The sequence below is a fragment of the Dama dama genome, chromosome 2, assembly GCF_033118175.1.
Source record: "Dama dama isolate Ldn47 chromosome 2, ASM3311817v1, whole genome shotgun sequence".
In the NCBI taxonomy this organism is placed as follows: Eukaryota; Metazoa; Chordata; class Mammalia; order Artiodactyla; family Cervidae; genus Dama; species Dama dama.
In genome coordinates, this window is record NC_083682.1 from 37,776,736 (window position 1) to 37,803,785 (window position 27,050).

Genomic DNA, 27,050 nt, shown 5'->3' on the forward strand with positions numbered 1-27,050 from the left:
GGCTCTTCCCGAGGTTCCGGGTGAAGCCGGCGCTTCCCTCCGGCCCTCGGCTCCGGGAGGGGATGGTCGGCCGCGACAGCGGGGCCCGCCCAGGCTCTCGGGAGCACCTGAGTCGCCAAGACGCGCCGGGAGTAGGCGGGGCGGGCCAAACACCCCCTCCCGGTTCAGCCCTAACTTTCCGGCGCGGCAGCCCGGCTGACGGAAGAGCTGATGATTGACAGAGCGCCTCAGCGGCCGGGGCGATGCGGAGGGAGGGTCGAAGAGCCGGCCGCTGAGCGCTCGCCTTAAACCGGTTGGGTTGGGCCTCGGGAACAGCCTCCGCCGGGCCCACAGGCCGCCCTGAATGGGTTGTTATGGCAACAAATGACCGAACAGTCCCTTACGAATCGGCCAATGAGAGGGGCCGTCTTTCCACCCCACTTCTGAGAAATAGGTGTTGCGAAAGCCCGGGTAGGACCCGGAGAAGAAGGCGGTGCCAGGACGTACAGCGGAAGGGCCGGGGGCGGGGCTTGTGACGTTGCAGGGCGAGCCAATCGCGTCTTGTGTTATCAACGGCCCCGCCCTTTTACCGCACATTTCCCCTCCCCTAGCTCATTTCGCACGACGCAGCGGTTGGGAACACAGACATTTTCGGAGCTGGAGCCGCCACTGCCGCCGCCATTTTGTGTCTGTGGAGAAAGAAGACTCTGTGGCGGCTGGAAGTGGACGGAGATCACCCGTGAGACGGCGGCGTTTCATACCCGAGGTTCCCCCTGTGTCGTCCCCCAACCCCCCTCCGCGGTCAGCATGTGGTGAAGCCGGAGCCGCGAGAGACCCGGGGAGAGGAAGAGAGGAGTCGGAAGGGAGGCGGGGTATCCAGAGCGGCTTCAGCTTCAGCTGCGGCGGACCTCGGAGGGGGGCCGCGGCGCAATGTCAGAGCAGACGCCGGCCGAGGCCGGTACTGCGGGGGCCCGGGAGGACGCCTGTCGGGATTATCAGTCATCACTCGAAGACCTGACCTTCAATAGCAAACCGCACATCAATATGCTGACCATTCTAGCCGAGGAGAACCTGCCCTTCGCCAAGGAGATCGTCTCTCTCATCGAGGCCCAAACCGCCAAGGTTTTTATACACCCCGCAGCCTCCTATTCTTCTAATACTCCCTGATTTTAGTGTCAGCCTCATCCCAGGTCTCGCTTCCATCCGAAGGGGGACGGTGTTCCTCCTCTCCAACCCTCCCCCCCTCCAACTCAGGTTCTCGGTCTTTGGCCCAGGCTTCGAGCATGGGCCTCTCTCGGGGAGGGAGTGGGGAGGATCAAGGGTGGAGTCCCACTTCCGCTCCCCAGCTCCCTATTTAGGCCACTGCCTCGTGTATCCCGACACACACGCGCTCCTTTGGGGAGGGGGAGACTGGAAGGCAGTTCGTGGTGTGGGGAAGTAAGAGTTAAAGCCTTTTGAAGTGCCCCCCCGCCCCGGGAAGGTGGGGAGTGATTCTTCCCCCGTCGCCCCCGCCCCCCCGTCCCCGTCCCCGAGCCCTTTTGGGTAATTGTGCTCTGTGGGTTGGAAGGAGGTGAAGGGGGACCTGGGAGCGAGCTGTTGGGGGGTGGGAATAGGGCCTTGGCCCCCGAGTGGAGCAGCCGCCTGTTAGGAGCCCAACATGGCGCCTGGAAAGCACATGATGCGAAAGGGAAGAGAGGAGAATCCATTCTCTGCCAGCCAGGCAGCTGCTCACACCCGTCATCCCCATTTTGGGGTGGGGGCGGCTAGATAGAACTTGTGTACATTCTCCTGTCGGAAGGTCTCATTTGTCCCCAAATCCGGGAAAATTGGGGTCGAGGGTGGGGTTGGAGAGGGTGGGGAGGAGATCTTATCCAACCTGTAGGTGGAGAACTGGCCCACTGGGTAACAAGTACTTGTAGTTCTTTTTTTTTTTTTTTTGAGAAGTTCAGTCCCTCCTCTTCCTTTTCTCCTTTTTCCCCCCTCCCTTCCTTCCCTGAGAGTGAAGACGTTCTTTGCTTCACCCCTTGACAGTAGTGGTCCTCTGCCACCCTATATTTCCCTATAGTTCTCCTCTTCTGTGGATTCATGTGGGAGCGATGTGTCATTTAAGTCAACTTACTGTTAAACTTCGTTATCGTAATGAGTTTTAAAAGCTTCCCAGTACTACGTTTTAAGTTATTTTTGAAGCTTGTACTTACGGTTTAGTTTTTTTTCTAGTTAGTGATTGAAATGATCAGGATCAGCCTCCTTTTAGCAGAGTGAACCCCTTTTAAAAGGCCACTTTAACAACAACCACCAATATATTGTTTAGAGGCGGTTTCTGTCTAGTGTAAAACTGAGTGGTCTGACTTTAATAAATGGTTTTGAAATGTGTGACTGATATTATAAAATTTGTGAATAAAACATATGAAATATGTATTTGTCTTTTTTATTTACCTTTGTAAGGTGTAGAATTTGTTTCCAAGACTTATTTTTATCTACGTGGTTGTGTGTTTTAAACAAAGTCTTTAAGTGACTTGGGTTCATTCTTATAGGTTCTGTCCACTCTTTTGGGTAAATGTGTTCACAAGATACACGGTTTCAGGCGGTGTATCCCTTACTGACAAAAAGTAAGGGTTTTTATTTTTTAAGCCCCAACAAGTTTGTCATGCTCAGTCTGACAGCTAAAATACGAGTCCCTATTCACCTTTTCCTGTGAGTGTCTGTGTGAAACAGCTATTCTTTTTTGAAAGTATGAGATTTTAAAAGGAAGCATTCCTCATATTCAACATCCTTTTTATTGATACCACAAACATGTTGGACATGAAACCTTAAGTTTTTGCCTTGTTGAAGGCTTAACATTAAATGCCTTTTATAAAAAAACAAAAGTGCACTTGCGTTTTTTAAGAAAATATCACTGGTTTTTAAAGTCCTACCTCGTATTTTTGGGGTTACTAATGCTCCACAGAGCCTAATATTTAGCAGTTCAGGTTGTCACTCAACCGTTTCCTTGCTGGTTTTTAAAAGGATCCAGAAGACCTTCGAGAAGTGGAAAGCTAAATGCTGACTATAGTGACCACATTAAAATTTGTATTTGTGTATGGCTACACAGAGTGGTGAAAATAGATGGACTATTTGCTGATGAAAGACAGCTGAATTTTTTTTTTTTTTTTTTTTGGGCACACATTTCCTGGTTATTTTTGTAAAGCCAGATGAAGGGAAAGATGTAACAGTCACTTTGGGGGAGTATCTTAATATGAGGGATGGGGGCAAGGGTGAGGGGAGGGATTTTCTGTCATTTGGTAGCAAACTGGCTTGATTTTGTGTTTCTGGAGGTGAATGTTTGTGTCCTTATCCTCTAGTGTCTCAGCATTACTAAACTTAAGGATTCACACTTCTTTGACTCCTCCCATGAGGCAGTAGGGAAAAAATATTACATATAAGGATTCATTTACTTGTACAATAAAAAGTTAGCCTACTGAACAGATTCTGGTTTTAAAGAGCCTGTTTCTTCATAGGTACAACAATGACTAAAATGGTATAAAACATGACATGGTAAGATAAAGACAACAGCAGTAAAGCAATTGACATGTTGGTACTTAACAGTTTACCCACATGCAATGGCCTTGTGAAACCCTTTTATTAGTACTGTAAAAAACTTTCTTCATACAAAGTTATTCAAAGGTTTCCTTAGTCAACTTTGGTTGTTATCAGAAGCAGGAGCACTTCCACACACTTGTACGGGCAATTGGTTTTGTGAAATAATGGTGGCGTTGTGTACTGCAGAACTGTGAGCTTACCCTAGCTACAGGTAGCTGTGGGTAAGTGTTGTTCAGGGTTAAGATTCCTATACACATGGGAAGGGTAAAGGGGGTTACTTTTGTTTTTAAATCGTGGGTGCTCCTGTGGAGTGGGAGTTAACACTTGGTTTATGTGGTGTGTTTTAATGCTCCTCAACAAGTCTGTGAACCTGCTGATGCTTTCTGGAAACTTGCTGTGCCTTCTAAAAGCCAGTGATGGGTAGGGTTTACAGTTGAGAGGGGGCAACTTTGCTTTGCTTTGGAAAGGGCCACCTGTATCGACGTCATCATACAGGCCCTGCACAAATTTAGAACCTTGGTTTGTGCGGGTCAGAGGAAAACTATTTCGACGGAGAGTCCATGCGGTGAAGAAAATCTTCAGGACAAATCCTGGTTTCCAGAGTCAAGTTCAACCTGACTTACATGACTCAGCGGCTGCTCCATCCAGTTTTTCTTGTATCAGTAACAACTTGCACTTTTATGCATGTTAATGTGCAAGTTTAAAAGTTTTTTTTTTTTGTCATTAACTTCATATGTGAAGTGTACTTAATTTCTTTTGTTCATTGGATTATAGAGAAATAATCCTAATGATTTTACAGGTAACAAGGATTCATAGACTTTAACATATAAAATAAGACTAGGGCCAGAGGTCTGAAAACTGTTTCATTGAGTCTAGGTACATTAAAGTTAATGTGGGTCACAAAGCTTACACTTGGATTGCAGAAAATATCCACCCCTTTTTTTGGTCACTTTTAAACACGGATTTATTTTTTTTTTACTATACAAACTTGAAATTCCATTGATTGTTAAATGAGTGTACTAGAGACTTTTCTTTCCGATTAATTCTGAACTTTGTATGCTCAACTAAAGAACATTGTAAGAGGTGAGAACTTGAACATTTAAATTTCCTAAAGGTTAATATTGATTCAAAAGTATTTAATACCAACAAAATAGAGGTCTGTATTGTAGCTTAAAAACTCATTTTTAAAAGTAATTCTTTGGTGGCAATTCATTATACTAAACTTCTCAGTTTCTTTTTATTACTCAGGCTCCCTCCTCAGAGAAGCTTCCTGTTATGTACCTTATGGATTCTATCGTGAAAAATGTTGGAAGAGAGTATCTCACTGCCTTTACTAAAAATCTAGTTGCAACATTTATTTGTGTGTTTGAAAAGGTATATATACATTTAGAAACATTTGAATTTTTAAAAAAATGTTCCTGATTAAATAAATTCTTGCTTTTGTGTTGGGTTTTCTTGGGTGGTGAAATGTTTATTCTTTTTAGGCTAAAAGTGTTTTATACCTAAAGTGGGTGCTAGGTTTTTTAACATTATCCATTCAAAAACAGATGAGTTTGCTTTTAGAATTTTTTATGTGTGTTTGTTTATTTGATAGAAGATCTGTTTCATCACTAGAATGTAGGCAAAAAGATCTGAAGCTGTCAAGAGTACTTCAAATGTCATTGTTTGGGTTTCTGGTGTTAGGATGTTAACTTTCTTAAAAAGCATAATGCTAGTGTATGTCAACCTGTGATTCCTGAAACTTTTGATTTTTTTTTTTTCTGGAAGTGTTACTGTTGTTACTTTGTTCAAGTATATTTTATGAGATATGTGAATTGGTGGATCAGTGAAATGCTTTAGGTTATTTTGGAAGTACACCCCCCTGCCCCCCCCCAATTCTGGACCCTCTTAGTGTTTAGAAGAAAGGATTGTTAGTTTCTTTTACCTAGAAATTGTAAATTCCTTCTATAACATTGTATCTGATAGTTTGGTAATCTAGTTATTATGTTGAGGAAGACAAAGGATTTGCTGAAGTAATTCTTTTTCCTGTCAGGCTTCATCTTTCAAGCTGAGCAAAAGGACATTTATAAGATACTTGGGTTTAAACACTGTTTCTAAGCAAAAACTGCATTTTAGTAGATATCTTGAGAAATTTTACAGTTGTCAGGCTTGGAGAATTGGGGTTATTTAGAACGAACTACTAGTTATCAGATTTTACTTGTTTGTTAGAAAATGTGTAGTTGCTACTTGAGTAACTCTTTTCCTGTATATGCAGAAGAAATTTGGAAAGCCATATTTCAAATAGTATTAATAGAACTTGTTAATAGTACTGTAGACCTTTACTAAATACTGCTTGCCTGGGACTTTAAGGAGAAACCAACTTTGCATTATAGAAATAGGGATGCTAAACCAGTTTCTTGGTTTCAGTTTCAGGATGTTCAGATTCATTTGGGTGTTTGGTAGAATACTTTTACTGACTCTTAACTAGGCCTTAATACTGAAGATGATGAAAATGACTTTGTAGTAAATATCTAAAGATTCAAATATAGTTAAAAATCTAATTCCGTTTTCCCAAGTGCTAGATTTCTCTGATGGTAATTTAAGAAGTATTGTGCTCATCATAAGCATGAGCAGATAAGTTATATAATACTAAAGCATGAGCAGATATATAAAACTGAAGCTTACCAGTGGGTAAAATTTTGTGAATTTAAATTATTCAGGTGTCTACCACACTATAAATAGCTTGTTCATAGGTACTGACCATATTGTATTGCATGAGATCAGTTAAATAGTTTTGTCTTACTTTAACTTTGTACTAAATGTAAATAGCTTAAAATTTAAGTCATCAGATAAACTATTTTCTAGTTTTATATTTTTGTCTGGAGTAAAAGTTACATTAGGAATACTGTGTCAGGTCTTTTTTTTTGACAAGTTTTTTTAATTAACTTTATGTGCAAATATAATTTTATTAAATTATTACTGTTATATGTAATTATGAATGAGAAGTATGTGTGCTATATGTGAAGTAGAACTGAGATTGATGTAGTATTATACTTGATATATAAAATATCCTATAGTAACTTAACAAGCCATAGAATTGTTCTGTTGTTCTAGGTGGATGAAAATACTAGAAAAAGTTTATTTAAATTACGTTCCACATGGGATGAAATATTTCCTTTGAAGAAACTTTATGCCCTGGATGTCAGAGTCAATTCGTTAGATCCTGCTTGGCCTATTAAACCTCTGCCCCCCAATGTGAATACATCTAGCATCCATGTGAATCCTAAGTTTTTAAATAAATCGGTAAGTTTTAACATAAATGATACATAGCTAATACTTTCAACTGTCAAGTTTTGACTTTTCTGAAATGTCTTGCCAGAAAAAAGTATCAAGAATATGCCGTGCTGAATCAGTTTAATTAAAAAGTTCCCCTCCTCAGGTTCACAGTGCCTTGAAGATAAGTATTGTCCTTGTTTAGTGCATAATATATTTATTTTGATTTTTAAATTCCTGAAAATTTTCTGTATGCTTTTAAACATGATTAGCCATTTAAGGTTATGGGTAGTGTTTATTAAAAGAGAAACTGATAACTTTTAGTTCCCCCTTGGCTACTTCCTTTTTAGCTGTGATTTTTTTTTTTTTTTTTTTAACAAATTATTTTTTCTTGTAGCCTGAAGAGTCTTCAACACCTGGCACAGTGGTCAGTTCCCCTAGCATCTCCACTCCTCCTATTCCGGATATACAAAAGAACCTTACTCAAGAGCAACTAATAAGGCAGCAATTACTGGCAAAACAAAAGCAGCTGTTAGAACTTCAGCAGAAAAAGCTGGAGCTTGAACTTGAGCAAGCTAAGGCACAACTGGTAAGTAAAGGAGATTTGGCATTTTGAGTATTTTTAAATTTGCCTTCTGGTGGGGGTGGAATTATTTTGTATTTGTATTAACATGTTACGTTTGTTAACAGTGTATTTGTTTCGCCTTTATTTTGCAAATTAAGGTATATTTGTTAGGGCAAGTTTTTATATCCTTATTGCTGTTAGCTCAGCTAGTAAAGAATCTGCCTGCAATGCAGGAGACCTGGGTTCCATCCCTGAGTGGGGAAGATCCCCTGGAGAAGGGAATGGCAACCCACTCCAGCATTCTGGCCTGGAGAATCCCATGAACAGAGGAGCCTGGCAGGCTACAGTCCATGGGGCTGCAAAGAGTTGGACACGACTGAGCGACTTTCACTTTATTGTAAAACTCACTTGAATATAAACTGCACTATTTTCTTTCAAAAACTTTTTTATTAGATTGCTGTCTTATGAGATAACATCTTAGTTTTGTTAAAAATTATGTGAACTTCTTAATATCAGTCCCCAGATGGTGTGTTGTGGCAAATGTTTTTGCCTAGTCTTTATTAATAATATTTTCTGCAGTTAGGTTTCATGAGCAGAAATTTTTAGCAGGTTCCTTAGAAGACTACCACACAAAAAAAGCCATCACAAAATTAAGGAGGCCAGGAAGATTGTGTATTTCTGTTCATGAATAATCTTAATATATTATTTTACTTAGTGCTTGGCCTTATTTGAGAGTGAGGGAGTACAGCACTGCAAAATTTTATAAGGTCATTATCAGTGCCACTGTGAGAGGAACTAAATTTTATGACTTTGACTTTGATGCCTGTGCGACTAGAGTGCAGTGATTTATTTAGTAGTTTCTTAATATCAGTCTGGCCCAGAATTCTGAATAATTAGAAGATTTTTTTTCCCCCATTCTACCTAAAAGTTATAAAACCCCAAAGTAGAAAACCAGGAAGAAATAACAGGCCACATAAATAAATATGATCTTTCTTTTGTTTTTATTTCCACTTAAAAAACCAAAAGATTGCACTGAAAATAGTGTTGGAATGTTTTCACGGCTGTAACATGAACGTTTATTTTGTATTTCAGGCAGTTTCTCTTAGTGTTCAGCAGGAGACATCCAACTTAGGTCCTGGATCTGCACCATCCAAATTACATGTTTCACAGATTCCCCCTATGGCAGTTAAAGCTCCCCATCAGGTTCCTGTGCAGCCTGAGAAAAGTCGTCCAGGTCCATCCTTACAAATTCCAGATACGAAAGGAACTAACCGGGATCCCCGTCTTAATAGGATGAGTCAACATTCTTCTCATGGAAAAGATCAAAGTCACAGGAAAGAATTCCTAATGAACACACTGAACCAATCTGATATTAAGACAAGTAAAACTGTACCCTCTGAAAAACTAAATTCATCCAAGCAAGAAAAAAGTAAATCAGGTGAAAAAATAACCAAGAAAGAACTTGACCAATTGGATTCTAAATCCAAATCTAAATCTAAATCACCGTCACCTTTGAAAAACAAATTATCCCACACAAAAGACTTGAAAAATCAAGAATCTGAAAGTACAAGGGTGTCTGATATGAGCAAGAGAGATCCAAGATTAAAAAAACATCTTCAGGATAAGACTGATAGCAAAGATGATGATATAAAGGACAAGAGAAAAACTGCAGAAAAAAAGGATAAAGATGAGCACATGAAATCATCTGAACACAGACTGCTGGGAAGTAGAAATAAAATCATAAATGGTATTGTACAAAAACAGGATACAATAACGGAAGAATCGGAAAAACAGGGGACAAAACCTGGGAGATCGAGTACTAGAAAGCGATCAAGATCACGATCACCCAAGTCTCGGTCACCGATTATACATTCTCCCAAGAGAAGAGACAGGCGGTCACCCAAACGGAGGCAAAGGAGTATGTCTCCAACCTCAACCCCCAAAGCTGGCAAGATTCGCCAGTCAGGAGTTAAACAGTCACACATGGAAGAGTTTACACCTTCCAGGGAAGAAAGAAGTGCAAAGAGAAGTACTAAACAGGATCTTCGAGATCCAAGGCGGATAAAAAAGACTGAAGAGGAACGACCACAAGAGGCTGCAGGTCAACATTCTACCAAGTCAGGCACTGAACCAAAGGAGAATGTAGAAAATTGGCCAAGTTCCAAGTCTACCAAAAGATGGAAATCCGGTTGGGAAGAAAATAAAAGGTAGGATGTTAACATTTTTAATCAAGTACAATAATGTGTACCTTTAAAAACACAGTGTTATACTTCAAAAACTGGACAGTGTTTACTGGGTGGTATAATTAGTACTTTTTTCCCCCCCCTTTAATTCCTAAAACCTTGTCAAGTTAAGTACCATTACTATTGCTACCTTAGAGATAAGGAAAGTGAAGTTTAGGAAGGTTAACTAATCTACCTAAGGTGGCACATCCAGGATATACACGAATCAGAATTTATATCTGATTTTCTTGACTTCAGATCTTGTGCTCTTAATCATTCAATTAACTTTTATTACATGTGTTCATTTTAACCAGATCCTATGCACATCCAGGATATACAAGAATCAGAATTTATATCTGATTTTCTTGACTTCAGATCTTGTGCTCTTAATCATTCAATTAACTTTTATTACATGTGTTCATTTTAACCAGATCCTATTAAGAATCTTTGAATATGGTCCTGAGTATTTAAATATTTTTAATAAAGTAACATATTCCTTTTATGGTTTCAGTTCACAACAGGGTGATGAACATAGTAAAGCTCCTCATCTAAGGCATAGGGAGAGCTGGTCAAGCACTAAAGGAATCTTGTCACCTCGAGCCCCAAAGCCGCAGCATCGATTAAGTGTAGATGCCAATCTTCAGATTCCTAAAGAGTTAACTGTTGCAAGCAAAAGAGAATTACTTCAAAAGGTAGCTACCATGCTCCCATGTAGTCATGATTCTCCTTTTGTCTGTAACTTTTTTTGTAAGTACTTTTTATATTTAAAATATTTGATTTCCTTTTATCATCCCTATGCAGACGAGTGAACGTTTAGCATCTGGTGAAATTACACAGGATGAGTTCCTTGTTGTTGTGCATCAAATACGACAGCTATTTCAGTATCAAGAAGGTAAACATAGATGCAGTGTACGGGATAGTCCTACAGAAGAAAATAAAGGTGGATTAAAAAAGAAACCTCTCTTATCTGATGCTGAATTAACCTACTATGAACATAAAGCAAAACTGAAAAGGACACAGGTTCAGCATTCATTTCCAAGACTTGATCTCTTAGATCCTGATATTTTTGACTACCCTTTGACTGATGCCTTGTTGTCTGGAATAGAATGTGAGCCATCCAAAAGTAAACATGCAAGTAGGAATAGTGGAGCACAGTTTGACAGAAAAGAACAATTTAGTGAAAGAGCAAGACGTCTTTCTCCTATATCTGGGAGTCGTACTTATGCTGAGAATCTTTCACCCCATGAGGGCCGGAGAAGACATGACGAGCAAGTCTCTTCTAAAGGTAGAAAAAGTTAAATCAGATTATACCTATTGAATCACACAGCAGTGAAGGGAAAATGAACAAGCTAAGTGGGGATGGATTTTTGTGACTGTTCAGACTACTGCTTTGCTGTTTGTTTTGTTTCAGTTTTTTTCCCTCAAAGGGGAGGGAGCTAATACTGAAAGGGTCGACTGTGTGTTAGGTACTTGTAATCTGATGCATTCCTCACAGTGACCCAGTGAAGTATATATTATCCCCATTTTCCAGATAGGAAACAAGACCAGAGAGGTTAAATAACTTGCTCTCAAAGTCATATAATTAGTAACTTGTCTGAGTGGGGGTTTTTTACCCCATGTGTTTGGTTCTAGAGGGCATTCTCTGACCTGCTGCTTGTTGCTGTCTTTTCCCTCCCCTCTGATAGTGAGATAGTTATGGATGTTTTTGAATGAACATTTACAAGAATATAGGAAGAATATTTTAAGATAATTTGATATAAATTATCAGATTCAGGGAAATAATTTTTTTTTCCTTTTAAAAGGTGTACGAGAAGAGCAGAGATCACCATTCAATGATCGTTTTCCACTTAAACGACCTAGATATGAAGATTCAGATAAACCATTTGTAGATAGCCCTGCATCAAGATTCGCCGGCCTTGATACAAATCAGCGACTTACGGCTTTAGCTGAAGATAGACCGTTATACGATGGACCTAGCAGGCCATCAGTAGCGAGAGATGGCCCAGCCAAGATGATTTTTGAAGGACCTAATAAATTAAGCCCTAGAATTGATGGACCTCCTACACCGGGTTCTCTTCGGTTTGATGGGTCACCAGGACAGATGGGGGGAGGTGGCCCTTTGAGATTTGAAGGACCACAAGGCCAGTTAGGAGGTGGGTGTCCTTTGAGATTTGAAGGTCCTCCAGGACCAGTCGGGACACCTCTGCGATTTGAGGGGCCGATTGGTCAAGCAGGAGGAGGTGGCTTCCGATTTGAAGGTTCCCCTGGTCTGAGGTTTGAGGGATCTGCAGGTGGTTTGCGATTTGAAGGACCAGGGGGCCAGCCTGTGGGCGGTCTCAGGTTTGAAGGACATCGGGGTCAACCTGTGGGTGGTCTGAGGTTTGAGGGACCTCATGGTCAGCCTGTGGGTGGACTTCGGTTTGAGAATCCTCGAGGTCAGCCAGTAGGTGGACTTAGATTTGAGGGAGGTCATGGTCCATCAGGGGCTGCAATGAGGTTTGATGGACCTCATGGTCAGCCATCAGGTGGGATCAGATTTGAGGGCCCATTGTTACAGCAGGGAGTTGGAATGAGGTTTGAGGGCCCCCATGGTCAGTCAGTAGCTGGTATGAGGTTTGAAGGACAACATAATCAACTTGGTGGGAACCTTAGGTTTGAGGGTCCACATGGTCAACCAGGGGTTGGGATCAGGTTTGAAGGACCTTTAGTCCAACAAGGAGGTGGAATGAGGTTTGAGGGTCCTTCGGTCCCAGGAGGTGGCCTGAGAATCGAAGGACCTCTGGGTCAAGGCGGTCCGAGGTTTGAAGGTTGTCATGCTTTAAGGTTTGAAGGGCAGCCAGGTCAGTCATCACTCCTGCCAAGATTTGATGGATTACACGGTCAGCCGGGTCCTAGATTTGAAAGAACTGGTCAGCCAGGCCCACAGAGGTTTGATGGACCTCCTGGACAGCAGGTTCAACCAAGATTCGATGGTGTGCCTCAGAGATTTGAAGGCCCACAACACCAGCAAGCATCAAGGTTTGATATTCCTCTTGGTCTTCAAGGCACACGATTTGACAATCATCCTTCACAGAGGCTTGAATCAGTATCTTTCAATCAGACTGGCCCATATAATGATCCACCTGGTAATGCTTTTAATGCCCCATCCCAAGGACTACAGTTCCAAAGACATGAACAAATGTTTGACTCACCTCAAGGACCAAATTTCAATGGACCACATGGCCCTGGAAACCAGAGTTTTTCCAATCCCCTTAACAGAGCTTCTGGACACTATTTTGAGGAGAAGAATCTTCAGAGTTCTCAATTTGGAAACTTTGGCAATTTACCTGCTCCAATAACAGTAGGAAATATTCAGGCATCTCAACAGGTAAGTCTGTTATTCTAAAGTTACTTGAAGCATTTTTAATGTGTCTAGTATTTGAGGAAGGTTTTTAGGATATAGTTTATGGGTTGGAAAGGGCTTTTAAAGATTTAATTTTTTTTTAGTAAATTTTTGTTTTTGGAGGAACTTTTAGTGTACTTCAAAACCCCAACTGCTAGGAAAATGGGATGACAGTCTTTTGGAACTGAAATTTGTGATTTAAATCCAAAATTGATCTTAGTTCTTTCAGGATCTAGAGAACCCTCCCAATCTCCCTCCCATTACCCCCACAAAATCTTGTTTTTTAAAAAATATAGACTTGTTTTTTTAAGAGTCGTTTTCGGCTCACAGCAAAATTGAGCTATGAAATATAGGAATTTCCCATATACCCCTTGCCCTTGCTTATGCATAACCTTCCTGTTATGGCTTTTTATTTCATGGGTTGATTTTTATTTTTTTGGCTTCAAAGGTATTAAAGTATGATACAGTTGTGTGTGTTTCATAGACCTCTGCTACATTATACAACTGTTAAGCCTTGATAAGCTTTTAAGTAACCATAAAGCTGATTTTATAGACTGTTCTTTGAGAACTTCCTTAGCCTGAGTTAAATAAACAAGAAAATCAAATTGTCCATGTTTTTACGGTCTGTAGTTCTTTTTCTTCCTCGCTTTTTTACTTTTCACCACCTTTCTGTCATTCCAGTCAAATACAGTTGTTTGATGTTAACTTGTTCTACATGTGTTTTAAAATGCACATTGAAATAATGTTAAAGCAGTGTGCTTATAATTTGTGATTAATTCGGTTGATATTAATGACTATTATTGTTTGCCTGTTCAAGTTCTCCAGGGCTAGATTTACTTTTTTCCAGGTACTGACACTTTCTTACTAGGATGAATTTATTTATACTAGTAACATTGCATGGAAGAAAGTGTAAAACAAGAAAGCTTTTGAAGCACGTTATAAGCATCATTGTTAGAAAGCAACTTTCTGTCCATATCCAGTGGCTTGAGAAAACAATTGGCCTCCTTAGATTTACTCTATTACATGTTCTTAAAAGAAATGATATGTAATCAATAAGATACTCTAGAATGGGACTTGACTTAGTCTTGTTCCTACATTATACAGAATTGATGGGGGTTTCATACATAAGAAAAAATACATACCACTAAAGGTTCAGAGGAATCCCGAACAAGGCTTATAAATGAACATTTGTTTATATAGTAGCAGTGTGCAGATGTCCTACCTCACTCTTGACTACAATACAATATATACATATACAGTACTTGTTTCATGGCTGTTTTATTTTTTAACAGTCTCTTAAAATTTTTACAGACTACTTTGTAACTCAAAGTTTGATGGCTAGCAAAATGATCATAAAGCAGTTCAGATTGCTAATTAAAGCAGGCTCCTGAAATTTGTAAAGAAGTCAGGTCAGGAGTTCTGGCCTCAGCTCTGATGTTTATTGGCCATTATGATTCTGTATAGGTCACATATCTGCATGTAAGTTTTTCTGTTTGTAAAATAAGAGAATGCGCTGGCAAGGTAAAGTGATTTGTGTAAGGTCACAGTTCGCTAGTTGTTGGCTACCTTAAGTTTGTAGGGTATCTTAGACTTCAAAGAACTTTCACATCCATTCTCAGTTTTTTATTATTCTATGAAAAATCTAAGGGAAGGTATTATTATTCCTTTTTATAGAGAGCCTTAGAAGTGAGTGAACTAGTCAGGTCATACTTTTACATCTTCATTATCATAAAAACCTGACCTTATGATATCTGTGACTATTTTAATATATTGGTAATTTGAATGTTAAGATTTTGGTTAAAATAGAGAAAAAACATTCTTAAAACCAAGATTTTTCTTAAAGGTTCTGACTGGTGTTTCTCAGCCAGTAGCATTTGGCCAAGGACAGCAATTTTTGCCAGTTCATCCACAAAATCCTGGAGCATTTGTTCAGAATCCTTCAGGTATGTTAACTTTCTGAGCTTTGTGTTTCTCAAAAGACAAATAATTATTGTTTGATTAATGGCTACCTTGTCAGTTTTAGAAGGTGACAATTTTGAGAGGGCATATGCAATTTAGAGAAATTTAATCTGACTGGGATGTTTTGTTTCCTTTCTCTGCTTGTTTGCATAATGTTGATGTGTTTTCACATTAAACCCCTTTACAACTATAGATGGTTAGCCAGGATTGATAGACCACAAAAAAGAGGGAAGGAGTTTTGTTAGGTGGCAGGTAGAGGTTGGGATAGGAATGTGACATTTGTGCTGAGATAAAATGAAATCAGTGACAAATCTCAGAAGTCTTAGCTATTTGATACTTTGAATTTTTGTTTTGTGTGTATGTGATGATCCAGTAAACATTAAGTGAATACTGGGGACATCACGTTATAAGTTGATTCATTTATATGTCTTTATGGGTGCTTAAGTAATAATTGTACACAACATGCTGAAAGCGAAGTAGAAAAACACTTCTGTGGTTTCCTAGCAGATGTCCATGATAAGCATCTGTGGGGTGAAGCATAACTGTTATGAATACAATAACACTAGTAGATACTGAGGCTTTAAAAATAAGTTTTAGAGAATTCCCTGGTGGTCCGGTGGTTAGGACTGTGCACTGGTACTGCTGAGGGCCTTGGGTGTGCAGTTCCTTGTAAGGGAACTAAGATCCTGCAGGCTACATGGTACAGGCAAAAAAAAGTTTTAGTTTTAATAGGTGAAAAATGGAAATATGTAAAAGAGGTAACTTAACCAAATTGTAGTGGTACTTGCTTTATTTCTGAATCATTAAAACAGTCATTTTTAGAAACATGGTCTAGTGTGCCTCTATTAAAGGGTACAAATTCAGAATTTTCCAAAAGTTCTGAAGTAACTAGGAAAGTCCTAGCCAAGCTCTAGTTTATGGATTAATTATTCAGCTGTATCATAAGAAACTAATTTGAAAACATTTTGCTTTTAATTGCTAGACTGACAGGATTAGTATTTTTTTATTTTCACATAATGAAAAGGGAAGGAAAGTATTAGAATTCTAAAGTCAAAAGAGTAGGGATAGAATCTCTACTCTGCTGCTGTACATGTAGGCGGAGTTTATATAAGCAGATAGCCTCTCTGGGCTTCAGTTTTTTCCTCTGTAGATAGGATATGATAATTTCAGGATTTGCCTGGGAATCTTTTTTTTTTTTTTTTTCCCCAGAGAATCAAATGAGATAGTATATGCAAAAGTACTTTGTGACTTGTAAAGTGCTATATTAGTGTATTTTCCTTTAGAACTCAGTTTTTCTTGTTGAGTAGAGGGTTTGTTGTATTGGAGTTGGTAGCATGAGATAGTGTGCAACAACTAAATTTTGCTCTTTTTTGTATGAGATAATATACAAAACCTGTCAGTGTTCTTTTGCTTTAACAACCTTAGGGTGCTTACGTATACAGGGCATAGCAATGTCTCAGAGGAAATCACATCTTATATCCTGGGTTGGAGGTTATTGAATATGTTAGATATGCCTTCCTTCTTCATTTTACTTAAAAGAGATACGAAAGGTATTCAGTGTTTGGCTTCTCTCAAGGTCTTTTTCTCAAGATTTAAAACCTTTTTTTCCTTGGAGTAAACATACTCATGTTCATTTAGTCATTCAAACAAATATGGATCATTTGCTGTGTGCTAGGCATTGTGCTAGGTTTATCCTTCTAAGAGCTTTGTAGCAGGATCTATAGACTGTTTTTTTTAATTTAAATAGTTGCTCAGTTATATCTGTTGGTTGATAAACTAGACACCATCATTGGGTACCCAAGTTTGAAATTCCAGGTCTTTTCTGAGAATCGCCTCTATTCTTGTTTCTAAATGTACAGAAAAGTAAATCTGATACTGTCAAAGCTGCTTTTTGTTTTCTGTGTTTTTAAAAAAATTATGTTATAGGTGTACAATATAGTGATTCATAACTTAAAAATTTTTGCTCCATTTATAGTTATTGTAAAATACTGACTATATTCCTTTAGATTCCACATGCGATACCTTACAGTATTTGTCTTTCACTGACTTATTTCACTTGGACTGTTCTTCTTTAAACAAACATATATACTGCCAAATATCTCAGTGTCTTTACAAATATTAATTCATTTAATCTTTACAACAACCTCAGGTAGGAACAATTATCATTACTCTTTTATAAGTAAAGTAAACTGAGGCACAGATAAGCAACTTAGCATGTAACACAATCAGAAAGTGGAATTTCTAGTTAGAATCCCAGGAGTCTGATTCCTAGCTCTTTTTCCTACAGTTCATGTTCTTGATCACTAAACTTGGCTGCTGGCAGACATGTGATCAGCTAGTTAGGATTCCTAGACACATAAATAGCTAATTCTAATGAAATGTAAATGTTAAACTAGTGTGTGAAATGACTGTTGTAATTGACTTATTCATGTAGTCAGACATTTCAGCAGACATTAATTAGCCTACTGTACACAAGGCACTCTGCTGCATGTAAAGAGTGCGTGCTTGGTAAGTTGCTTCAGTCATGTCCAATTCTGTGCGACCCTATGGATTATAGCCCGCCAAGCTCCTCTGGCCATGGGATTTCCCAGGCAAGAATACTGGAGTGGGTTGCCATTTCCTTCTCCAGGGGATCTTCCTGACCCAGGGATCAAACCCACATCTCTTAGATCTCCTGCATTGGCAGGCAGGCTCTTTACCACTAGCACCACCTGGTAAAGAGTATGCAGTGGGTAAGGGCAGAGATTATGTCTTGTATTGTGGTGGCGGTTGTTCAGTTGCTAAGTCATGTCCGACTCTTTGTGACCTGTGGACTGCAACACGCCAGGCTTCCCTGTCCTTCAGTCTCCCTGAGTTTGCTCTCATTTATTGTATTGTGGATGCAAGTTGAATTTCTCCCATTAAGAGGAATTTTTAGTGGTTCAGAACTGTTGTGTAAAGGTGCGGTAAATAAGATGCATAATAATGGTATACAAACATTAAAATACTGTTTTTTATAATTGAGGTAAAGAATTATCATTTTTAAATTAGTGCTTAGCCAAATATGTAACTGGATTGATTCCTTGCCAGTGAACTTAAGAAGAATATTGTTATTCTTGTTTCATTTATTCAAATTATTGGAGCTTCAGTAATGTACCTGTTCAGCAGTAGTCTGAGGTGCTTTCCCAGGGTGGTGATTTAGTACAGGTCAGAGGGGTAGGTATATTCTGAGCCATATGGCTCATCTCCCTGCATTAGTTCCCCTGGGCAGTTATGGGGAGGCGGGGGAGTTGGGGAGCTGGGCAGCAGTGCTTCTGTTTAGGCTCTGGTTATTTTTTTTCCTCCTGGAAATCTGTGCTAAGAGATGGTAGCCTACTTCATCTCTATAAAACTACCTTTGCCAGTAGAGTTAGGTGAATAGAGAACTGAAAGGGTGGAAGGTTGCACCTGGAGGTGTGGTGCCACACTGCACAGAAGGAAGCGTTAAGCTTTCTGCATCTGCCTTTCTTTGCATGGAGTAATTGGGCGGCAGTGGGTGATACTGGTTTTTTAAGATAGTACATGAAAGTGAAAGTGTTAGTGGGTCAGTTGTGCCTGACTCTTTGCAACCCCATGGACTGTTGTAGCCCTCCAGGCTCCTCTGTCCAGGGGATTCTCCAGGCAAGAATACTGGAGTGGGTTGCCATGCCCTTCCTGACTTAGGAACTGAATCTGGTCTCCTGCTGTAGGCAGGTTCTTTACTCTCTGAGCCACCAGGGAATGTCCTTATAAAATATTTGTGGTTTTATTATTTGTCCTAAATAGACTTCTAAGAGGTGATGATTTGCTGATGTAAATTGCAAAGTATAAAGGAGTTTTGGTAATTACACTGATCTTAAGCTTTTTTCAAAGTTAATATTGATAGGAAATCTTGAACAAAACTTAAAAAATGTTTAGCACAGGTTGCCTCTGTTCTGCTTTTAAGAGTATTCTTTTCTTAAAGGAGCCCTGCCTAAGGCTTATCCTGATAATCATCTCAGTCAGGTGGATGTAAATGAATTATTTTCAAAACTGCTAAAAACAGGAATTCTCAAATTGTCCCAGCCTGATTCAGCTACAACACGTAAGTATGGATCTGTAATTCATCTACACAAAGCTTAAGTTATAAAGACATATGATATAAAATGATATGTTCTATGGTAAGAATTCTTAGGTATACTTTGTTTTCTGAAAATTAAATATAACTGGTTTATAATGAAACAAAAATTTTCTAACATGAAACTGTTACCTTTATAGTGGACATTGTTATCAGTTAACAAATATTCTGCAAATACCACATGCAGAGTTTTTTCTAGTTCTATATTATTTTAGCTTATACAAATAATTAGACTGTTAATGAGTTTCATAAAGATTGACTTTTAACAGATCAAACAAAATATCACTTATCAAAATAAATAATTGCATTAGGTTCCTTGGCCAGTAAACCTAAGATCAGAAGCCCTCAGTAGACAGGATGGGGTTCTCCATATGCTTTTAACACTCTAATGTTCCCCTATAAAGAATACATGGAAACTGGTATTTAGAAGTCTGTTGTTTCTTTTCAATTGAAGAAGTAAATGAAGTTGCTGCTCAGCCCGCTGCTGAGGAGGAGGAAGATCAAAATGAAGATCAAGACGTTCCAGATCTTACCAATTTTACAATTGAAGAATTAAAACAGTATGTAATCTAGTTTTCTGATTTTCTAAGGTAAAAGGGATGATGACTTTCTAACAGTGGTTATTATCATTAGTGCCATTCATCTTACCCCTCTTTTACAGCAAGTATAAGGAGATTGAGTATTAGGTATTAGTAAGTCACTCATGTCCTTCTTTACCTTTATTTTCTCCTAATCATAACTTTTTTTCTTTACTGCTATCCTTCATGCTTTTGAAGTTAAGAAAATGAGATTTTTATAGGCTGATATTTAACAGATTAAAACTTTTCATTTTATAGAAATCAAGAAAATAAAGTTACCTACAGTTCCCACTTTACTGATAACCAGTGTTAACATTTGGTGCATATATTTTCATTTTTTTATTGCCTGTATTACTTACATAAAATCATTTACAGTTGCTTTTTTAGATCCATTATGTTAAGAGCACTTCATAAAAAAAAAGAACTTCTGATTTATTACATTTCTTGATTTATCCCATTTAGACAATTTCTTGACTTCTGAAAGTGAAGACTTATTTGGCTCTTCCACTGTCCTACCAGCTCTCCTCTATATAGTTATAAAACCACTTCTCATTAATTTATTCAGTAGTAATATTATGCCTCTAAATATTTTGTTTTCTGGTATACAGAATACTAGTGTACTATGCTTTGCTTTATTCTATTACTTTAAAAACTTTTTTGGTGTTTTTAATGGCCTGTTTGTTCACTTACTTGTTTTGCATTCCTATTTCTTTCTAAATAGGGAGCCCAGAATTTAAAAAAACAAACTGATTATTGCTGACCTCAGTTTCTCTTTCCCTGTTCTTTAGACTGGGGGGGACAGTTGAGTAATTCAAAACTGAAGTTCTGGAAAGATGAACTTGAATTGTTCTGCCATATCCACCTTGATACTGACAGTAATCGAAGAATAGGCCAAATATTGCCTTATTAGTGGGCCAGTGATCATTCCATTATTTGCTAGAGGGAAATAGTAACTGAACCAGGTCTGTTGATAAGAGGGTAGACTCCATGTTCCAAAATTTAACCAAAGGTAAGGTAAAGACAGTCAGTGATACAATGCTAGAAAATATTATTGATCTTTGGATAGTAAGTCTCAACCAGCTCTTGGCTGAAACGTTATTTTGTCACATAATAATGGTTTCACCATTATTAAAATGTAGAAAATTTAAGTACTTATAACTGCCTTTTTTTTTTTAAAGGCCATTAAGCCATGTTATCAAAACTAAAGATTATTTCTCTACTTTTCAAAATAGACGTTATGATAGTGTTATAAATCGACTGTACACTGGTATTCAGTGTTATTCCTGTGGAATGAGGTTTACAACATCACAGACAGATGTATATGCAGATCACTTGGACTGGCATTATCGACAAAATAGAACTGAAAAAGATGTAAGCAGAAAAGTCACTCATAGGCGTTGGTACTACAGTTTAACAGTAAGTAATCCATGTGCCTCTGAACTCTTAACCTTTAAATTATATCATTCTAAAAGTAAATTAAGTAATTGATGAGTACTAGTGAATTTTTTGAATAAAATTTGACCCCTAGAATATAAAATGTCTTTTTAATTAAAAAATTTTTGAAGAGTATGTATTTGCTTGTATTAGAGTAGAACACAGGGTTGTTCTAGCTCTAAAATTCCAAGGTTCCATGACTGATTTTTTTTTTTTGGTAAATTGTAAACGAAATTTATCTTACTTGCATAAGTAGTTGTAACTGTAGAGGTAGTGGAATGTTGATATTAAGGTCTTAGTTGTTCATTAGTTGCTTTATGTTGTCTATTAGCTATGGGGCTCATAGAGATGATGAAATTTTAAATAATATTAAAGTATATTGTAGAAGAATGAACTTCTTATATTGAAATGGCATTATACTGAAGGTGTTCAGTAAGAATTTAGAAACACATGAATATACTCTTTTTAAATTAACTTTTTAAGGACTGGATAGAATTTGAGGAAATAGCTGATCTGGAAGAACGTGCAAAGAGCCAGTTTTTTGAAAAAGTACACGAAGAAGTTGTACTCAAAACTCAGGAGGCTGCTAAAGAAAAGGAGTTCCAAAGTGTACCAGCTGGACCAGCGGGATCAGTCGAGGTAAGAGGAAAACGTTAAATTTTCTGTCTCTGGTCATGCCTTTCACTTCCTTTAAGTAAAGAACATAAAATCATTAAAAGAGAGATGTAAATAAAGTTATAAGATTTCTTGTAAGCTTTACTCTTCAGTGTTTTTCTTGAGTTTTGGTTTGTATTTTATAACCACTGTAGTTACTGCATATTTATTAGTGACCAAGAGCAATGAAATGTTAACTATTTTTGCATGGAAGAATGCAAAATTCTTAGGTCTTATTTTGTACTATATATTTGAACGCTGTTTAAATTTTCAGAAAACTCTTGAATTCTTTTCTCCATGTAACAAAATGTTTGCTTATTTTTACTCAATGGGATTAAATGTGTTGTTACATAAACTTCATTTTTATATGATTCTATTTTTTAGAGTTGCGAAATCTGTCAAGAGCAGTTTGAACAGTACTGGGATGAAGAGGAGGAGGAATGGCATTTAAAAAATGCTATTAGAGTAGATGGAAAGGTAATTTTCACCTCTTTATGACGTACTTTATAAGGAAGTGTTAAGATTTAAAAAAATTTTGTAGGGGTAGTTCTACTTTGAAAGAAAATTGTTTTTGCTTTATGGTTTTTAATAAAAGCAGTATTTCTAAAGTATTGGACTTTAGGGAGTCACAGTATTTGATATGGAAGGCATTTTACCAATTATCTGGTCTTGTACTCATTTTATAAAAGAGGTTGCCTAACTAGTTAATGATAAATCCAGCAGTAGGTCTTCTGAGTCTAGCTAATCTTCTGCTTAATCACACTATTTTGATCTGAATTTATATTTCATCAACAAAACTCATATATATTAGTTTACCATGTTAACTAAATCTATAAAGGAAGCTTTAAGAAATATCAGAATGAAAATTTTGTTTTTATCTGTTTTTCTGACCAAATTATTTTCTTCGTCTTTCCAAAGATAGTTTACCTTCTGGTTTAAATTTAAAGAGAAAATTTTGTCAGAATAGTCCATTAGAAATGAGGAAGCATGCATGTGAATACTTAACTTTTTTGTTTTTGCTTCAGATTTATCATCCATCATGTTACGAAGATTATCAAAATGTAAGTTCTTTTTGGTTACTCTTTGTTCTCATTTACATTGATAAATTTTATTTTTTGCATCTCAATATTGTTATTTTAATCTTGCTATGTTGAGCTGTTAAGATTTGATGGAGCATTTAGGTTGTTCACTAAATATTGGTGATAGATTGATATGGTCTGTTGAGATTTTGTGTCATTTTCCTTGCATTCTTTTCGTTTGAATCTTGATGATCTTACTAGAGTATTAGGCCTAGAGAAATGTAAGACTAAAAATGAGAAGGTTCATGATGGTAATAATTTTGTACAAGTTATGGGTCACATTTAGTTCTGTCACATACCCCACTCAGCCATGTAATATAGGAATAACTTAAATTATCATATGTGAATTATGAAAAGACATCAGTGTATTGACCTTAGAAGTTAAATTTTTCATATTTGTAGCGACCATTTTTTTTTTTTTTTTTTAACTAAACAGTGAAACATATTAACTCTCAGGGAATATTTGTTTCACAGCTTCAAGGGGCAGTTTGGAAGATATACTTAGGTCATCAAAAGATTAGATTTTACAGGATGTTTTGATGGTTTGGGGGGATTTAAAAAAAATCATCAGAGTATTTGAAACTAGGAGTCACAAATCCCAGGATATATGTAGGGGGGGTTATAGTGGGGTTAAAACACAGAAACATGTCTAGTCATTTAACCAACTTCTTTTGGCCTTATATTGGTGACTGCTTTTCTTACCTTATCTCATTACTTGAGTAGATATCAAGTGCTCAGTATACAGTCTAGTTGGCTGCCTTTATGGCATGTTTTGCAGGAAAGCATGGTTTTCAAATTGCCTTTGGTATATGTATGTTTCTTTGCCCATAAAAGGGTCTTATAAAACTAAATGTCATTTAATGTGATATCTGTCAGTACTTAAAGGGTTTTTCATTTTGTAGACATCTTCATTTGATTGTACACCATCTCCCAGCAAGACACCAGTTGAAAATCCCTTGAACATTATGTTGAACATTGTCAAAAATGAATTGCAGGAACCCTGTGAAAGTCCCAAAGTTAAGGAAGAACGAATTGATACTCCACCAGCTTGCACAGAGGAAAGCATAGCAACAGCCACTGAAATTAAAACAGAAAATGATACAGTCGAGTCAGTTTAAATAAAATGAGAAAGGTATGTTTTTCTTTTAAAAAAAAAAAAAAGCTGCTGTTGAAATCTAGAAGGTGAAGAATTTTTTATGTATATATAGACGTATCTATATAAATTGTCTAGCTGAGGCAGGGCCTTCAGCTATCACTTGGTTAATAAATACATTTTAGTATTTGCATTTCCTACTGCCTGCACAGTTTCAGGTGCTTGTCGTGTGAAAGTTCTGTAGATGTGTGCAAATTTAACAAAATGAAATTGTATGTGTAAAAATGTACGATTTTCACTTGTGAAACTGTAAATTATAAATAAAAAAATATTTTTGCTATCCATGGAGTGTAATATTTATGCACACCATCAAATAAAGACAGTGTTTCTGTACTTTTTATTGGGTGAAAATGGAATTAAACAGCAACCTCAACATAAGATTTTTTTCCAGCAGCTTCCCATGATTAAAGCAAAGTCTGAATTACTTTTATCCTTCAAAAGGGGGTTGTGATGAGAGCACTGCAGGACTTTTCTCAAATTGAAAAGGCAGATTTGAAAAAAAAATTTTAAAATAGGACATATTTGCATATCTATCTATATATCTCCAGCTATAGAGAACCATCCAGATGTCCATTTTTGAAAAGTACCTAATGAAGCAACTTAACTTACTCTTGGACACTGATGCCATCGAAAGATTAACAAATATATTTAAGTACTAAAGGTGATTTTTTTTTTTAACGACATTTTTCAGATTTGTCAATTTAATGCAGATGAACATATTTCTATTTTAAGTTACAGGGGAATCTGTAAGAATGTTAATTTGAAACATGGTTAACCTTTTCTCCTTTGTTGGTTTTGACTGAATTAGATGGATGCCATGAGATGTTAATATTCATACATGTAATAAATAGAATGATGAAGAAACTCCAGTTTGTATCTCTTTATTTCTTGAGTGCCTTCAGAAAGTGATTTCCTTCTCCTGTCTATCATCACTCTGTTCTTTAAAACATGAATAAGGCACATGCTATGAGCCAGGCACTCTGAGATGCAAGGTCATCTTTTCTGCCATCTACTGGAGGAGATAGGCTATTATAAAAGAACAAAAGTCTGTTTAACACTTACTATACGGTAGGCATTGGCAAACTCTACGTATATTTACTCTGATGCTTACAAATAATTCTAAATAGTAGATGGTATTCTCACTTTACAGATGAGATTGAATCCTTCATTTATGAAGTTGTAGAACAAGAATGTGAACCTAGCTTTGTTTCACTTCATTTCATACTATTTCTGCAATTTACAAAAATACCCTAAGATAACAGGCACACCAAACTATCTGAAGGTTGGTTAAGGAAGTCTTTGTATGTAGAGGTGGTGGAATCTGAGGGCAAACTAGAGTCCACATTGGTAGGAGGCAAGGGTATCTATAAAGAATGAGCAGCAAATGTGAAGGCTTGAAAACACTTCATGTGTTTGTAGTACACTGACAACCACAGGAGCCACTAGAAACTTTAAACAGAGGCAATATCCTATCTGCATCCAAGGCTGGTCTTCGTTTTTAAAGAATAAAGTGAATAAAAATTGAAAGAGATTTGTGGTAAATGCAGTGGGGAGGTCCAGTGAGAAAACTGGTGTCCACTAGATTTGAGACAAACATTTATGATTTGCGAGAGATAAAGCACATTGATACATTGTATGAATAATGTCATGGAAGAAATGCTGAAGTCTGAATCTAAAAATGTAGGCCAAGACTTCATGTGCGTTTTTGGGGGAAGACCATCCACAGCTTTTATCAAAAGCTTAAAAGTATGTCACCATCGAGGAGGGGGACATTCAAACCTACATATGTACCAAGAATATTCAGGGAACAAACATTTAAAGACTCACAGGTGGGAAGGTGAGAAATAACCACAACTGAAGAAGTAAAAACCAGAACTGGGAAAAATTTTTTTCAGATAGGTAGTCAAAAAGGTCAAATATGGAAAATTGAGAGGCATCCCTTACTGACTGAACAACAGTTGAGTACGGGTGAGAGGTGACAAAAAGAGCTGCTCTTTTATGAAATTTAACTGGAGAGATTTAGTTATATAAACAGAGATGTTAGCACTTAGTTTACTAACGGAACTCACTGGAGAGACAGACTGACCCAGTCTCAGCTGGAAAGAGAGATGGCAGAATAGCACAAGAGGACTTAGAATGGAGGAGGGACAGTATTTCTCTTAGGTGTTCACAGGTATCTGCAGGTGGAGTTGAAAATTCAGTTCCTAGTTTTTGATGTAGGTGTCAGGTAGTGACTTAAAAGGATGGCCTGTCAACTTGGCTGTGCATTAGAATCACGGTGAATGCTAAGAAGAGACTGCTTACCTCCAGTCTTATTTAGTAGATTCTCAGAAACACCTCTAGTAAGTAAACAGCTCCAGTTATACCAAAACCAATGTTCTATGTCAATTACATCCCAATTAAAAAGCTGTATAGTTAATTCTAGTAAACAGCCAGATCTGACAACTGACCTAGAAATCAGCAGCACCTCCTTTTTTGCCTGTTAAGAAAATGGAAGAGTTAGCACATACCATTAGGAACTAGAACCATTACTCTACACAAGACAGTATAGCAAAGAAAGCAAAAGGAGGCCCCAGGAAGATGGAATAGTCTTTTTTTCTTTTGGTCCTCCCTCATAGCATGCAGGATGTTAATTTCCTGATCAGGGATAGAACTTGTGCCACCTGCAGTGAAAGTACAGAGTCTTAACCACTGGACTGCCAGGGAAGTTCCTGGAGGACTGTCTTTTGAAATAAGAGTTGGAAGTTTGTGAGGAGAAATAAAAGGAATATTTCATTGTTTTTACCCTCTTTACCATATCCTCTCATTTTGACATAATTTACCTATTTTTAACTTCCAACTTTCATGTTCTGTAAAACACTACACAGTAATTTGTTATTCAGCTAACAATAAGCTTTGGGGACAAAAATAAGGACCTCATATATTAAAAATATAACAAAATACTGAATGATATCAAGTGTGTCAAATCTAAAAGGTAAAACTAGTTAATAACAGCAACAAAAACGATTTACAAATAACTAGTAGTTACCAGTGGGGAAGTGGGAAGGGGAAGAAGCAAGGTAAGAGGGAGGGATTCAGAGGTACAACACCTGTGTATAAA

General features: G+C 37.7%; 1 protein-coding gene across 2 annotated transcripts; it reads left to right on the forward strand.

The window, feature by feature from the left end:
- The first annotated feature begins 610 nt into the window (after positions 1-610).
- PCF11 (PCF11 cleavage and polyadenylation factor subunit) lies at positions 611-24,814 on the forward strand. 2 transcript variants are annotated; one of them, XM_061168440.1, is made up of 16 exons: positions 611-1,101; positions 4,807-4,932; positions 6,652-6,840; positions 7,208-7,399; positions 8,468-9,582; positions 10,109-10,289; positions 10,399-10,882; positions 11,400-12,964; positions 14,823-14,922; positions 18,900-19,019; positions 19,507-19,612; positions 20,863-21,046; positions 21,548-21,703; positions 22,103-22,195; positions 22,744-22,779; positions 23,700-24,814. In XM_061168440.1, exons 1-16 carry the CDS (start codon positions 910-912, stop codon positions 23,913-23,915), a joined length of 5,055 nt encoding a protein of 1,684 aa, XP_061024423.1. In that variant the 5' UTR covers positions 611-909; the 3' UTR covers positions 23,916-24,814. The 2 variants fall into 2 exon arrangements, with proteins under 2 accessions (XP_061024423.1, XP_061024428.1); XM_061168445.1 differs by having other exon boundaries at positions 10,399-10,489.
- The last annotated feature ends 2,236 nt before the right edge of the window (positions 24,815-27,050 follow it).

Coding starts and splice junctions, on each gene's coding strand:
- PCF11 (XM_061168440.1), top strand. CDS start 910: ATGTCAGAGCAGACGCCGGCCGAGGCCGGTACTGCGGGGGCCCGGGAG. Junction 7,400..8,467: donor AGCAAGCTAAGGCACAACTG/GTAAGTAAAGGA, acceptor TTTGTATTTCAG/GCAGTTTCTCTTAGTGTTCA. Junction 22,196..22,743: donor CTATTAGAGTAGATGGAAAG/GTAATTTTCACC, acceptor TTTTTGCTTCAG/ATTTATCATCCATCATGTTA.